Source organism: Heterodontus francisci, chromosome 25 (assembly GCF_036365525.1).
Source record: "Heterodontus francisci isolate sHetFra1 chromosome 25, sHetFra1.hap1, whole genome shotgun sequence".
Classification (NCBI taxonomy): Eukaryota; Metazoa; Chordata; class Chondrichthyes; order Heterodontiformes; family Heterodontidae; genus Heterodontus; species Heterodontus francisci.
The window spans coordinates 36,790,669-36,802,756 of record NC_090395.1 but is presented as its reverse complement, the minus strand read 5'-3'; the positions used below and the strand labels follow the sequence as shown (position 1 = coordinate 36,802,756).

Here is a 12,088-nt window from a genome sequence, read left to right as displayed (position 1 = left end):
GAGATTCACAGAAAAATCATGACCATCACCAGCATGTTCTGGCAACCTGTCTGGCTCAATTACCTTTGCCTTGGCTGGAACGAACTTCTTACTGAAACTTTGCTAGGCTTCCCATGGCTTGTGCAAGTTTGCAGTCAGTTGAATTAGCCAACATATGTTTAGCACAGCTCAGAGAACTGCGGTGATCGAGGGGTGTAGTTCCCTGCAAGTCTGAATTGGATCATTTAACTGGTTGCAAAGGACATACACAACCGTCTGTATCGGAGGCTCAGTTTTAACATTTGTTAGCAGTTGCTCCCATTGCTGGCAGCTATGTCTAAAATATAAATTTAAATTATTTGTGACCTTCTTGTGCTTTAATCAAGAATATTTTGAAGTTAAATGAGATGAAATATACAAAAACGAACAGGAAATTATTTGATGCTTTGGAATTTTAGGAAAAGTGATTAACTGACAGGACAATAATAACCAGCTGTCCCCACAGTTCTGTGACTGTAGAGAAACATTGAGAAAGCATTGAGTCACATATCTTAAGAAAACTACTTTATTACAGTAGAAATGTAACAAATACTGTACAAGGTTATGTGAATTACTGTATCATTTAGATTTGAAAGGAATGTTTATAATATAATTTGGCTACAGCTGCAGTGAATATGCAATTCTGACTCTTAATCAGTTGGTTAATTAGAATTTGACACATGGAGTCAAACTAGGTCTGACTGTGGATTAAGTGACAGTTTTTAATGATGGAATCACATTGGTTATATTTTAAGTCAATAAACAAACTATGCATACACATCATGTGTTCTAACAAATCCCAGTTGTATCAAATTGTAACCTTTTAAAATAGATACTTCTGCAATTAGCCAGTACCTGCTCGTCACTTTAAAAAAATGCATCATTTGAACTAAATATTTATTAAAAAATAACTGCATATATATATTTTACAAAATTGAAGCATAAAAATAAAAGCAATGTTGAGATGATGTGAAATACTTCTGACTTGTAGCCCAAAATAAAGGACATGTTCATTTGAAAGCATATAGCAGAAATGAAGCTAGTCTTTATTTATGAATTGGAGAAGCGCCTTTTATCCTGCACCCCACACTTGACCGTCCTGTACAAAATTAAAGTCGAACCAAAATTTGTACAATGCCATTGAAGAAACATTTGATATGTATATATCTCACATTCGCATTCCTAATACCATGCAAGTCCAGTGTGCAAGTCTGGTGAACCTAGATTTCCAAACCAGTTTACAACAGATCTGAATGGTTTGATTTATGATGAACTTGCCTGGTCAATTCTGACTTTGGCTGACACACACTGGCAAGTTTAGGTAAGTGCGGCTTTAAGACTTCTCAAAACGAAATCAGACAGTGAGCATAATAGGAATGTGTAAGGACTTACGTTCTAAGCATTGCTTTGTTGCTAATAAAATGAATGGAATACTTTAATAGCATTAGTAAGTAATGCCTCCATATTATAAGACATGAACAAATTGGAAAAAATGGACTTCTATTTTAAAAGCAGACTTTGGTTGTTCATGTTACATTTAAGCAATTTCCAGACAGCTCATTCAAAATTGAACAGATGGCATCCAATTTTAACACAGATGTTTTTTCCAATTAAAAGTTTCAAAAACTCCCAAATCCCCCAAACTGTGCTATGGCATGCAGAAATAGGAATGTCTTCTTCTTCTTTGGCCTCCTTGTCTCGGGAGACAATGGGTAAGCGCCTGGAGGTGGTCAGTGGTTTGTGGAGCAGCACCTGGAGTGGCTATAAAGGCCAATACTAGAGTGACTTTGGTGGTTCATGTTACATTTAAGCAATTTCCAGACAGCTCATTCAAAACTGAACAGATGGCATCCATTTTTAACACAGATGTTTTTTCCAATTAAAAGTTTCAAAAACTCCCAAACTGTGCTATGGCATGCAGGAATAGGAATGTAAATATATGATAAAGCTCCAATCTTAAAGTTCTCCTTCACCATTCTTGATCCAAGAATATATTAGGCACTGCTCTCTACTGTATGCAAACAATAGCTGATGGCTTCAGGCAATTTGTGATCATTTTGTCTTTCGTGACTTTAGTTATCCTTATGGAAGATGCTCACAATAATGGCTGACTTCATTTTTGACGTCTAGCTTTTATTCTTTTCATTGGTGACTCTGGGCTTCATTAGACTGCTCTTGGTGATGTGATGTTTACCGTCCAATGTGAAGTAATGGAATACCAAATATTTGGAATCACCCTCCTGGTGTTGATCCAAACTACCGTACAAGTTCCTCTGTTGGAATATGCTCTGGATCTTCTGTGGGTGATCTTTGAACCGGTTTTCTCATTTCCACTGAATTTCTTTCCAACTGTCCATTTAAAGCCATGGTCTCCATTTCCCCAACTGAGCTTGCATTTGAAGGACAGTTTGACAATGATCGATGGAGATTCTCTTTTCCACACTCATCGGCAGTATCGTTACCTTTTTCTTCAGCCTTTACCGATAAGTTTCCTCGTCCATCCTTCTGTCCTCCTATTGTCCCTCGAAAGGTGGGCACAATGGCCGGTGTAGGTCTTTTATCTGCAGCAACATAAGCAAGCATTTTGAGAATGACTACATGCATCAGAGTGTGTGGAATAATAAAATACCATTTGTCTATGCGGCCTGTTTTTTTTCCCACCAGGCTATTTACAAGTTGCACCAACAGGGACTCTTTACAGCTTGTTCAATCTCCTGAATAAGCAGATATATGGGGAAAGGTCCATATAGGCCAGAAATGCAGAAACTGAATCGTTGGTCTGTAAGAGCAGACTGAAATCTCAACCCACCCAATGTCGGGGGGTGGGGGGGGGGGGGGGGGGGGTGAGAAACAGCAGCCTGCAGCAGTAAACTCTACCAGTCGCTGCAGTTTCTGTTTGTTGTTGGTCTCTTTGCACTACAGTGGGTGTGCAGGCATGCACATCTGCGTGCAAGGACACAAACTGCTGAACTGCTGTTTAGGGGTTTCATCAAAAGCAGGACTGAAGGGGAATTTCCTGCCTACTCCCACACAAACAGATGGTTACTCATGAAATTTTAATCCAAATTTATATTTTTAAAGTCCCATTTTCTCATCGTTCAATCAGTATTTCTGATATTTCAGCAATTACTTGCCTTAAACCTTACCTCACTTTAAAACATACTGAAATATTCAGAGGCCTACTAATAGACTGTGATGAACAGAGGTTCTGTCACAACTGAAATTCAAAGAAAATCTATAGATTTTTTATATCCATTTGTAATATATGGCTGGTCACTTTAAATTTGGCTACTTATAACTTGTTTTCTACCTATTGGAGAGGATATACATCACCATCTGATATGCAAAATGTCACTTCAAAGGGCATTATTCCTATGTAAATACGTTTTGATTAGGAAGCATGTAGAGACCATTTAATACAGACTGCTTCAAATCAATAAAATTAATGTAATGTAACATGAGCAAATGGGCTGGGCTTTCTGGAGTTCAGGAAATCATTGCATCCACTTGTTATATATGGTTCAAATATAGAAGACATCGTGGGTAAGAAATTCAACTTGTGTCCAAAACAAGTTGGGCAATGACAGCTCCCGATGCAAATCCTTGCCATTTAGAGGCCGGAGCCAAATTTGACATCTTGTTAATGGTAGGTTAATTATGTTGTTAAAGATACACTGATGAAGGGCAGCGTTAAATTAAGGACTTAGAGCAGATATAAAGATAGCCTGCTAGGACACGGGGGTTGGGGGGGGGGGGGGGGGGGGTGGCGGGTGAACAGGTGGCGGAGATATGTAATGCTGCATTCTGTAAATAAGCCGACTATCAAGAAAAAGAATAAAAACAGAAAAGTGATGGAAAAACTCAGCAGGTCTGGCAGCATCTGTAGAGAGAGAAGCAGAGTTAACGTTTCAGGTCAGTGACCCATCTTCAGAATGTTCAGAAGAAGGGTCACTGACCTGAAACGTTAACTTTGCTTCTCTCTCCACAGATGCTGTCAGACCTGCTGAGTTTTTCCATCACTTTTCTGTTTTTATTTCAGATTTCCAGCATCCGCAGTATTTTGCTTTTATGTTATCAAGAAAAGGATCTGTGTCTAGCTTCATTCTTCACCATTTGGCTGAGATCTGTTTAGACTCATTTAAGTGCCGCTGGTGAGCTGCAGTCACATGACGGGCACCGCTGCGCCTTGCCAGTTGAGAAGAGCTGGAAGTTGGCTAGTTCAAATCCGGAGCAAGCCAGCAGGTTGGTTATGAGGGAGTGAGGGAGGCTGGAAACAATGCAGGAGGAGAAGGAGAACAAAAAATTCCTTGGGCCTTTTTTCTCAGCAGCCTCTGGTGGCTGGTTAGGGCATTCAGCACCATCTATAAGTAGGTGGTGCAGGCAGAACATAAGCACCACCCACTTGTACCTGAATTTTGCATTAAGGTTCTACAAATGGCTTAGGGACACCAAATACAAACTTCAAGGAGCTAACACCTGTTCCATGCAAACATATGAAAGTTGCCTGGGCGACTATGGTATGGCAAATCATAATGTGAAATTCCAAGGTCCAACACCAGGTAAAAGGGCTGAATTTCTCCTCCCCTTTGTTTCCTGTGTCCAGTTTTTAACTTGAAAGGCTCCCAGTTTAACAGCTCCTCGAATATCACTGCACTGCAGCATATGTAGACATGTTCTCATAGTGATCTTTGAGCATTGTACAAGTATGGATGCTAGTTCAGATTTATTTATATTCGCACATTAGTGAAGTGTTGTTCTTTAATTTTTGTATCTGTGGTGAGAGAGTGAGTTAAAAGTGCTGTAAAAGTGTATAGTGCAAGGTGCTGTAGACAGAGAAAGAATGCAGATAAACCACCTGTACATTGTTTCATTGATAGCAATGGTAGCTGCTTTAAAGCAAGTCATCATAACACAGGGAAAGATGTGATGGGGAACTAAAGGTGTAAAGAAACAAAACTACAAATGAGGTTATAGTTCAGGTTCTCACTTTCAATCGTTTCAGAGTCTTTCATGCGAGCAGATTATGGCCTCAACATTTACTGGGGCAAGTAGATTTCCCTAGTTTTAACTACAGGGCGTGTTTGCATTTTTTTCTCCGAGCTTTCCATCTGAGAGCCAGTCTGATTGACAGCAGAAAGAAATTAGAGGGTTGTGGGGATAGGAGTTGACGTGTCGTGGTGAGGGGGTGGTGTTGGTGATCACGGAGAATTCGGGGAAGCTGACAGATGGAGGGATAGGGTGAAGGATATCCCAAGGAAGTTGACAGATAGATCATGAGGGGGTTGTGGAAGCTAACAGATTGTGTGGGATAGTGGTAGGGGGAAGGGAAGATACCGAGGAGTGGAGTTGGGGGAGATTGTGGAGGTGGGGGATGCGGGTATGATTTAAAGGGTTAAAGGTTGGCATGGAGGAAACACTCCTGCTCCTCCTGGCTCACAAGCAATGCTGTAAAGGCACTGACATTATGGATCCAGCCTTTCTTGCCTGCTTTCACCTGCCAGGTTTTCCGAAGGCATGGAAACACAGCCGACGTGAATTAAAATGGAGGCAGGCATCTCCATTAAAGATGTGAATGACTGATCTGTATCCTGAAAGTGGACTGATCGGCAATCTCCCTCCCCCATCAAACTGGAAGTGAGTGGGTTTGAGTCTGAAATTTTAAAAATTTTACCTTCCCACGTGACCCAAACTCACCCACCATTAGGGGATAACATTACCCCCAATATCTCCTCAAAACTGGAAGCTGTAGTTTTATGCTATCTGCTCGTGTCCATGGTGTTTCACCTGGGACTAAACCCAATTTGTTCACTGGACTTTGCAGAGATTCATACTATAAGCAGCTCAGTACAGAACATCAAAATTTAGATCATAACTTTACAGACTAAAATTAGTTAAACTATTTACATATTAATGCACACAAAGAAACTTCCCATTAATCTGAGAATATTAAGATTCATAAACTGAATTGATCCTAAGGTGGCATTCAGCCAGAACATTAGGATATTAGTTCCAGCAAACTACCAATAATACTGAACACTCATTGGCATAGCACAAAGCACTTCACACATACTAAAGTACAGATACTGTAGCAGTCATTTTAACCTAACTTGCTGGGTGGGAAACCCTCAGGTTCTGGTGTAATGCTGGCTTTATATGCTGCCTAATATACTCTCTGTTGCACTGGATACCGTCAGGTACAGGTTAGGCTAAAATTGCTCCTTTTTAATGCTGGAATGCAGTTGCTCAGCTGCTACCCAACACAAAAGCAGCTGTTGTTGATGTTTCCTCAATCATATATCATTAAATTACCTTTGACAGAGATCATCAAATGCAGAATATTGTCCTGTCTGCTGGAATACACACATCACCACTGTAACATAATTCAACACAGTTGCTGACACCTGGCTGGATCAATGAGCATTTCAAACCTGATTCCCACACCGCAAATCCAGGTAGGCTAGAACTAGTAGTCATTTTCCGTTTGAGGTGACAGAGGATAGCTTGGCTTTGATTAGAACAGATTTCAAAAATACATGTGCTCACACATACTGGGCTGAATTTTACTGGCCCCTTGATGCGTGGGAGCTGGTAAAATGCAGTGGGGAGAGGCCCGCCACGAACTGCGACGTCGAGAAGGGTCTGCCACATATTACAGGCGGTGGGGGGACCTCAGTGTGGCCCACCCGCCACCTGGCAGCGGGCCCTTCATCTTAATATTCAAATTGACAATAAAGAGATGTAAATGAACTGCAGGCGGCGGTCATCCCACGTCAATTTTACAGCCACCGTTTGTACTCCACGGAGTTCCGAGGCGAGAACCTGGTGGGGAGGGGGTGGAACAGAATTTTCAGCGTGGGAGGGGTGGAGGAGCAGGGTAAACAATCTTTACCAGCTAATGGGATCGTGGGAAGGGATTGAGAGAGAAAGGGAGCAAACTTTGGAGGAGAAAATTTGGAATAATATTAAAGGTTTATTATAGGGGGAGAGTGTGATTAGTGTATAATCTACCCATTGGTGGGTGGGAGAAGTGATTTATGTTTGAAATGACATTTTATTGTTACATGCCGGAGATAGGGACCTTTAAATTTTAAAATGCTACTGAAGGGCTTACAGCCCTTTAAAAATGGCTGCGGTGGCTGCACTGTGGCGCCGGACGCCATTGCTGGGGTCGCGGCAGCCACCCCCTTACGTCACTGGGACGGCCACTCCGACCCCTCTATTTAAATGAGTCCCCGTGTGTAATATCGCGGGTGCTCAGGGACAGCGCATCCGCATAGGATGCTCGCCGCTTTTAGAGTGCGCCGCCGCAAACTGCGGCGTACTCGTAAAATTCAGCCTATTATGTGTGAAATATTGCCAGAACTTTTAAACAAGTACCAAGACGTAGCTTGGCTGGTGGCAAGAAGGGACGTCCCCGACAGAACCTTCCTGCATGTTCGGAGTCTCACTGCCCCCGCATGTTGCCCACGAGGAGGTTGCGGTGGGAAAGAGACTGTTGCCCGCCTCGTTTGAGAATGCGCATTTGCAAAGCAAGTCTGCAAAGAGATGCAGTGGTTTTTGTCACGGTTCATCCCGAGTAGCTCTGTAACACAGGAGTCAGTGCTCTACAGGCTGTTCCCAGGGACGTACACCGAGATAAACATCAACTGCAGCTGGAGGACCATCAACTCAGTGAAAGACGCTCTTTGGTCTGCCCGAAACTTGCTGGTCTTCCAGCGCAAACAGCTGCCCATGACCAAGTATGGCAGACTGGCACATTCCAAAGTCCAGGACTACAGGCTGAGAGACGCACTAAAGCTTGGGGCAGCTGCCACAAAGGTTCAAGGGGAAAGGCCACTGTGCAAGGCCCTCCCGCCATAGTATACCGGGAGGCTAGAACCCTTGTAAACCTCCTTGGGCTGTATGCACTAGAGAACATTTGACATATAATGTACATCGTAAATATAACTTGCAATGGCAAATGTAGCGAGGTGCCTCATGTACTATATTGAAAGAAACTGATTTGTATTGCACTTTATGTAATGTTAGATTTGAATTGTTATGTAATCCATTTTTACAAATTTTATAAATAAGGTATATTTTTGGAAAAAAATCAAGATGATCATCAATAATACACAGGCTTATTTTCTATTTGTTTTCTTTGTTAGATTAACATCCACCTCTAGGGTCAGAAGAGAGCTAGGGGAATATGAGATATGAATGGTTAAAACTTCACCTTACGTTTGCAGACCAACCTTTTTTTGAAGACAGTTAGTTTACTAATGGTATTGGTCTCTTACAATTATTGAAGGCTGTCTTTGTTACTTTGTACTTGCAATACAACATGCTAACTAATATTATATTATTTGGCATAGGTCTTACAGTTCAGAATGTAATGCAGCTGTTGTTAAGGCGATATAAAGTAGGTTTCCATTCACTGAATTTTGGATTCCTTCACTTACTTGCTGAATGACTCAAACTGTTACTTCTCTGCATGGAGTCAGTTTTTTCTCCTGCATTTATCTGAAGGCGCAATAAGCTGGTGCTGATAGTTAGCAAGTAAGTAATAACAGGAAACTACCAATGTCTGACATGCAGCTCAACCACAAACTAGACAACTGAAGCTTTAAAAGCGGACAAGCAAGTGCTACTTGTAAACCTACTATCTTCACAATTCTTCAGTCAACAATTTACTCACCATTTTATTCATTGCTACACCTCCATAACCCTGTAATTATATTGAGGTATTTATGTATGGCATTATTATTAACAGCATCATTTTACATCCATTATATTTTCAAGATCAATGATTGAAGAGGGGGCCTAGCCCAGTATAATTGACATGAATGAAGAATGTCTGATCAAACAAACAATGGACCAGAAGCTGAGGTGAGGTACAAATTAAGTATATTTCAATTAAAAATAACGAAGGTATGTCATAAGGCTAGGGTTCCATGGATGAATACAGAGACCACAGCAAAAATGAGCTTTTTCTAAAAAAAAAATAGGCAGATGTAAATATACACAGGTAAAACAGAAAAAAAAAATCAAACAGATTTAAAGGGATTTGTCCACTTAGAGAAGTGGCTGCATATTGGGACAAGTGCTGCTTCAGCCTTTTATAATGATTCAAGATGGATATGGAATACTTGTCAACCTTTGCCAAGGCTAGAGAAAGGGAAAGAAGTGCCAGACATTGCTACAGCAATATAAACACATTGGAATGAATTTGTCCACATTAAAGGCCAATAGCCTGGAATTTCTGCAAGTCTTCACTGGATCATCCACTTGGGCAGACGATCGACAGGAAACCTAGATAAACGGCTAAACACCTAGGTTGAGAACAATTGAGAGACCACCTGATGAAACTCAGCTCCACTGTCATTTTGGTTTGTGCATATGACTCTACGTTTAGGTTTATAATCGGATTACAGCTTTTAGATGCAGATTTTTGTTGTAGCATAAAGAAAGTTGAAAGTTTTATAAAAACTCTGGACTTAGATTTTCTGAGGTAAATTTTGAAACAAATATAACAATTTGAAAAACAATAATAAAACATTTCTTCTCAAAAACATTATTTACTTCAATATTATGGATTACCTCCTGGTCCAATTGGATGCATTAATCTATTCATCTGAACATTCCAGTGCTTAACATGTGAGCTTGCTTGTCGTAATTTTCTCTGTGCAGCCTGTAAAAGGGGAGAAAATTGTCACCAAATAAACCTGGCATGGACTCTATTTACCAACAAATGGAAAACTGTCCAGTGTTAATATCTGCACAGGATCTCAGCAAAAGTTTAATACTTTAATTTTGGTGAGATACATTTATCATAGTGTGAAGAAAAGGAAGTAATTAATGTTGCATTAAACAAAGGGCACACTCTTGTCAGTAGATTCTGCTGCTGTGAATTCACTAAGTTAAACAATATGGCCAACTGGTTACAGCATTAAATGTAATTATTATATTATACAGACTGATTTCAAAAATCCCTCATTTTAAGAAGATTGCATCTTGACCTGTCTAGTCTTGACCTGGCTAGTACTTTATTGTGCAATACAGTGAACTAAAAAGTTATTTATGCAAGCAGAGACAACTGACAAAGCAGCACCAAATTTCCACAAAAACTGTTAACAGTTGTGAAAGAAAGGGAATTGATGCTTCTCATTTTATATTTTTGAAACACCAAGTCACCATGTCCAGTACATTTTACTCCTCTTAATTCAAATTATTGGTTAAATCATATTTTTGGTGCAAAAATGACAAGTTATCGGGAGTAGTCTGCATTCTGACACAGCCTGATGTCCGTTAACTAATTCAAATACTTCATGACGAGGAAATATCCTCTGAATATATCAGAGGAGAAGTGGCCAGCTTCATTGAAGGAGCTGCATTACTTAAGTTGGGCCTGTTAGGAGTAAGATAGCTGATATTATTGTGTTACTATGTATTAATCTCTATCACGTGCTCTGGACATGGCACAGTGAGAGCACAGAGAACTCATGCAGTGGTTAGCACTGCAGCCTCACAGCTCCAGCGACCCGGGTTCAATTCTGGGTACTGCCTGTGTGGAGTTTGCAAGTTCTCCCTGTGTCTGCGTGGGTTTTCGCCGGGTACTCCGGTTTCCTCCCACAGCCAAAGACTTGCAGGTTGATAGATAAATTGGCCATTATAAATTGCCCCTAGTATAGGTAGGTGGTAGGGGAATATAGGGACAGGTTGAGATGTGTTTAGGGATATAGGGTTAGTGTAGGATTAGTATAAATGGGTGGTTGATGGTCGGCACAGACTCGGTGGGCTGAAGGGCCTGTTTCAGTGCTGTATCTCTAAATAAATAAAAAAACTAGTTATTGCCAGGCACATGTTGCAGAAGTTCCCTCACTAATTCTAAAGGTTGCTGCTGCAAATCATAAATAATCTGATTTAAAATATGGATCAGTTTAAGAAATGATAAAATAAAATGCAACTGCTCAATATATATTTTTGCTTCTTGGACTGCAGCCATTCGGTGAGTTTTTACTTTACCACATGGTGGAAAATGGGAGGTATTGAATTGGCCTGGTTTTAGTTTCTATTAGATGTGAAAATTGGGCGAGTTCTAAAATGGGCGGCCAATCTGCTACTGTCCAGATGTTAAAGTGAAAATTCATCCTCTCAACCCATGACAGGCTCAAGACATGACTCATACAAAAGCAAAATACTGTGCATGCTGGAAATCTGAAATAAAAACAGAAAATGTTGAAAATACTGAGCACAACTGGCAGCATATGTGGAGAGAGAAAGAGTTAATGTTTCCAGTCAATGACCTATCATCATCTCCATCCAACTTTCAAAAGGAATTGGATAAGTACCTGTAGAAATAAAAACGTGCAAGGCTACAGGGAAAGGGTGGGGGAGTGGGACTGACTGAGTTGCTCTTGCTGTGAGCCGGCACAGACACGACAGGCCGAATGGCCTCCTTCTGTGCTGTAACCATTCAATGATTCTATGCCGAATAACCTGCTGAGTACTTCCAGCATTTTCTGTTATTTTAAGATGCGACTTTGTTTTAGGTTGTTATGCAATTGGCAGTTTGGTTTCCTAATGTCAACTGTAACAGATATCTTGAAAGCTTTTTGAACTCTGATAGTTATTGTTGCATCTTGGATCTTGGCTGCGTTATCTCAATTATTTGAAAGCCATAAGCCATCAATTGCAATACCTCTATGAATTTCAAAATGATTAGTGCAAAGTCCCAATAAGCACTTTATGATGGTGTCAACTTTAATCAGAGTGATGTAACTATGATCTTAAACCTGACACATCATCTGCCACTTATCACCACAGTTACCACATGCTAAATGCCATGCTTCCACATGTTTAAATTATTCTCCTTTTCTGCCACTCTCCTCCTTTAGTGAAGGCATAATTAAAATTGACCCATGTGGTGATAACTGCATTTTAAAAACCCATGATAAACTTTATTTTCCTGTTAACAGCAATATTGACTGTACAAAAAAGAGCCAATTAGTTATTCTCTATTTTATAATAGCATGGAAGAGTATTTTACTGTATGAAACAAAAGTTAATTCACCAGTTTTCTTAGATCTTA

The 12,088-nt window shown here is 40.4% G+C and overlaps 1 protein-coding gene across 2 annotated transcripts in view; it reads right to left on the bottom strand.

The window, feature by feature from the left end:
* Positions 1 to 528: 528 nt before the first annotated feature.
* The window catches only part of LOC137383824 (differentially expressed in FDCP 6 homolog), a 183,991-nt gene continuing 172,431 nt past the window's right edge, over positions 529 to 12,088 (bottom strand). Inside the window, exons 11-12 of one of the 2 annotated variants that reach the window (XM_068057094.1) lie at positions 9,598 to 9,688; positions 529 to 2,579 (exon numbers count right to left, since the gene is read on the bottom strand). In XM_068057094.1, the coding sequence (XP_067913195.1) occupies positions 2,275 to 2,579; positions 9,598 to 9,688 (396 nt within the window). In that variant the 3' untranslated portion in view covers positions 529 to 2,274. Of the gene's footprint in view, positions 2,580 to 9,579; positions 9,689 to 12,088 lie in introns of both variants that reach the window. The other variant, XM_068057095.1, reaches the window with a different exon arrangement.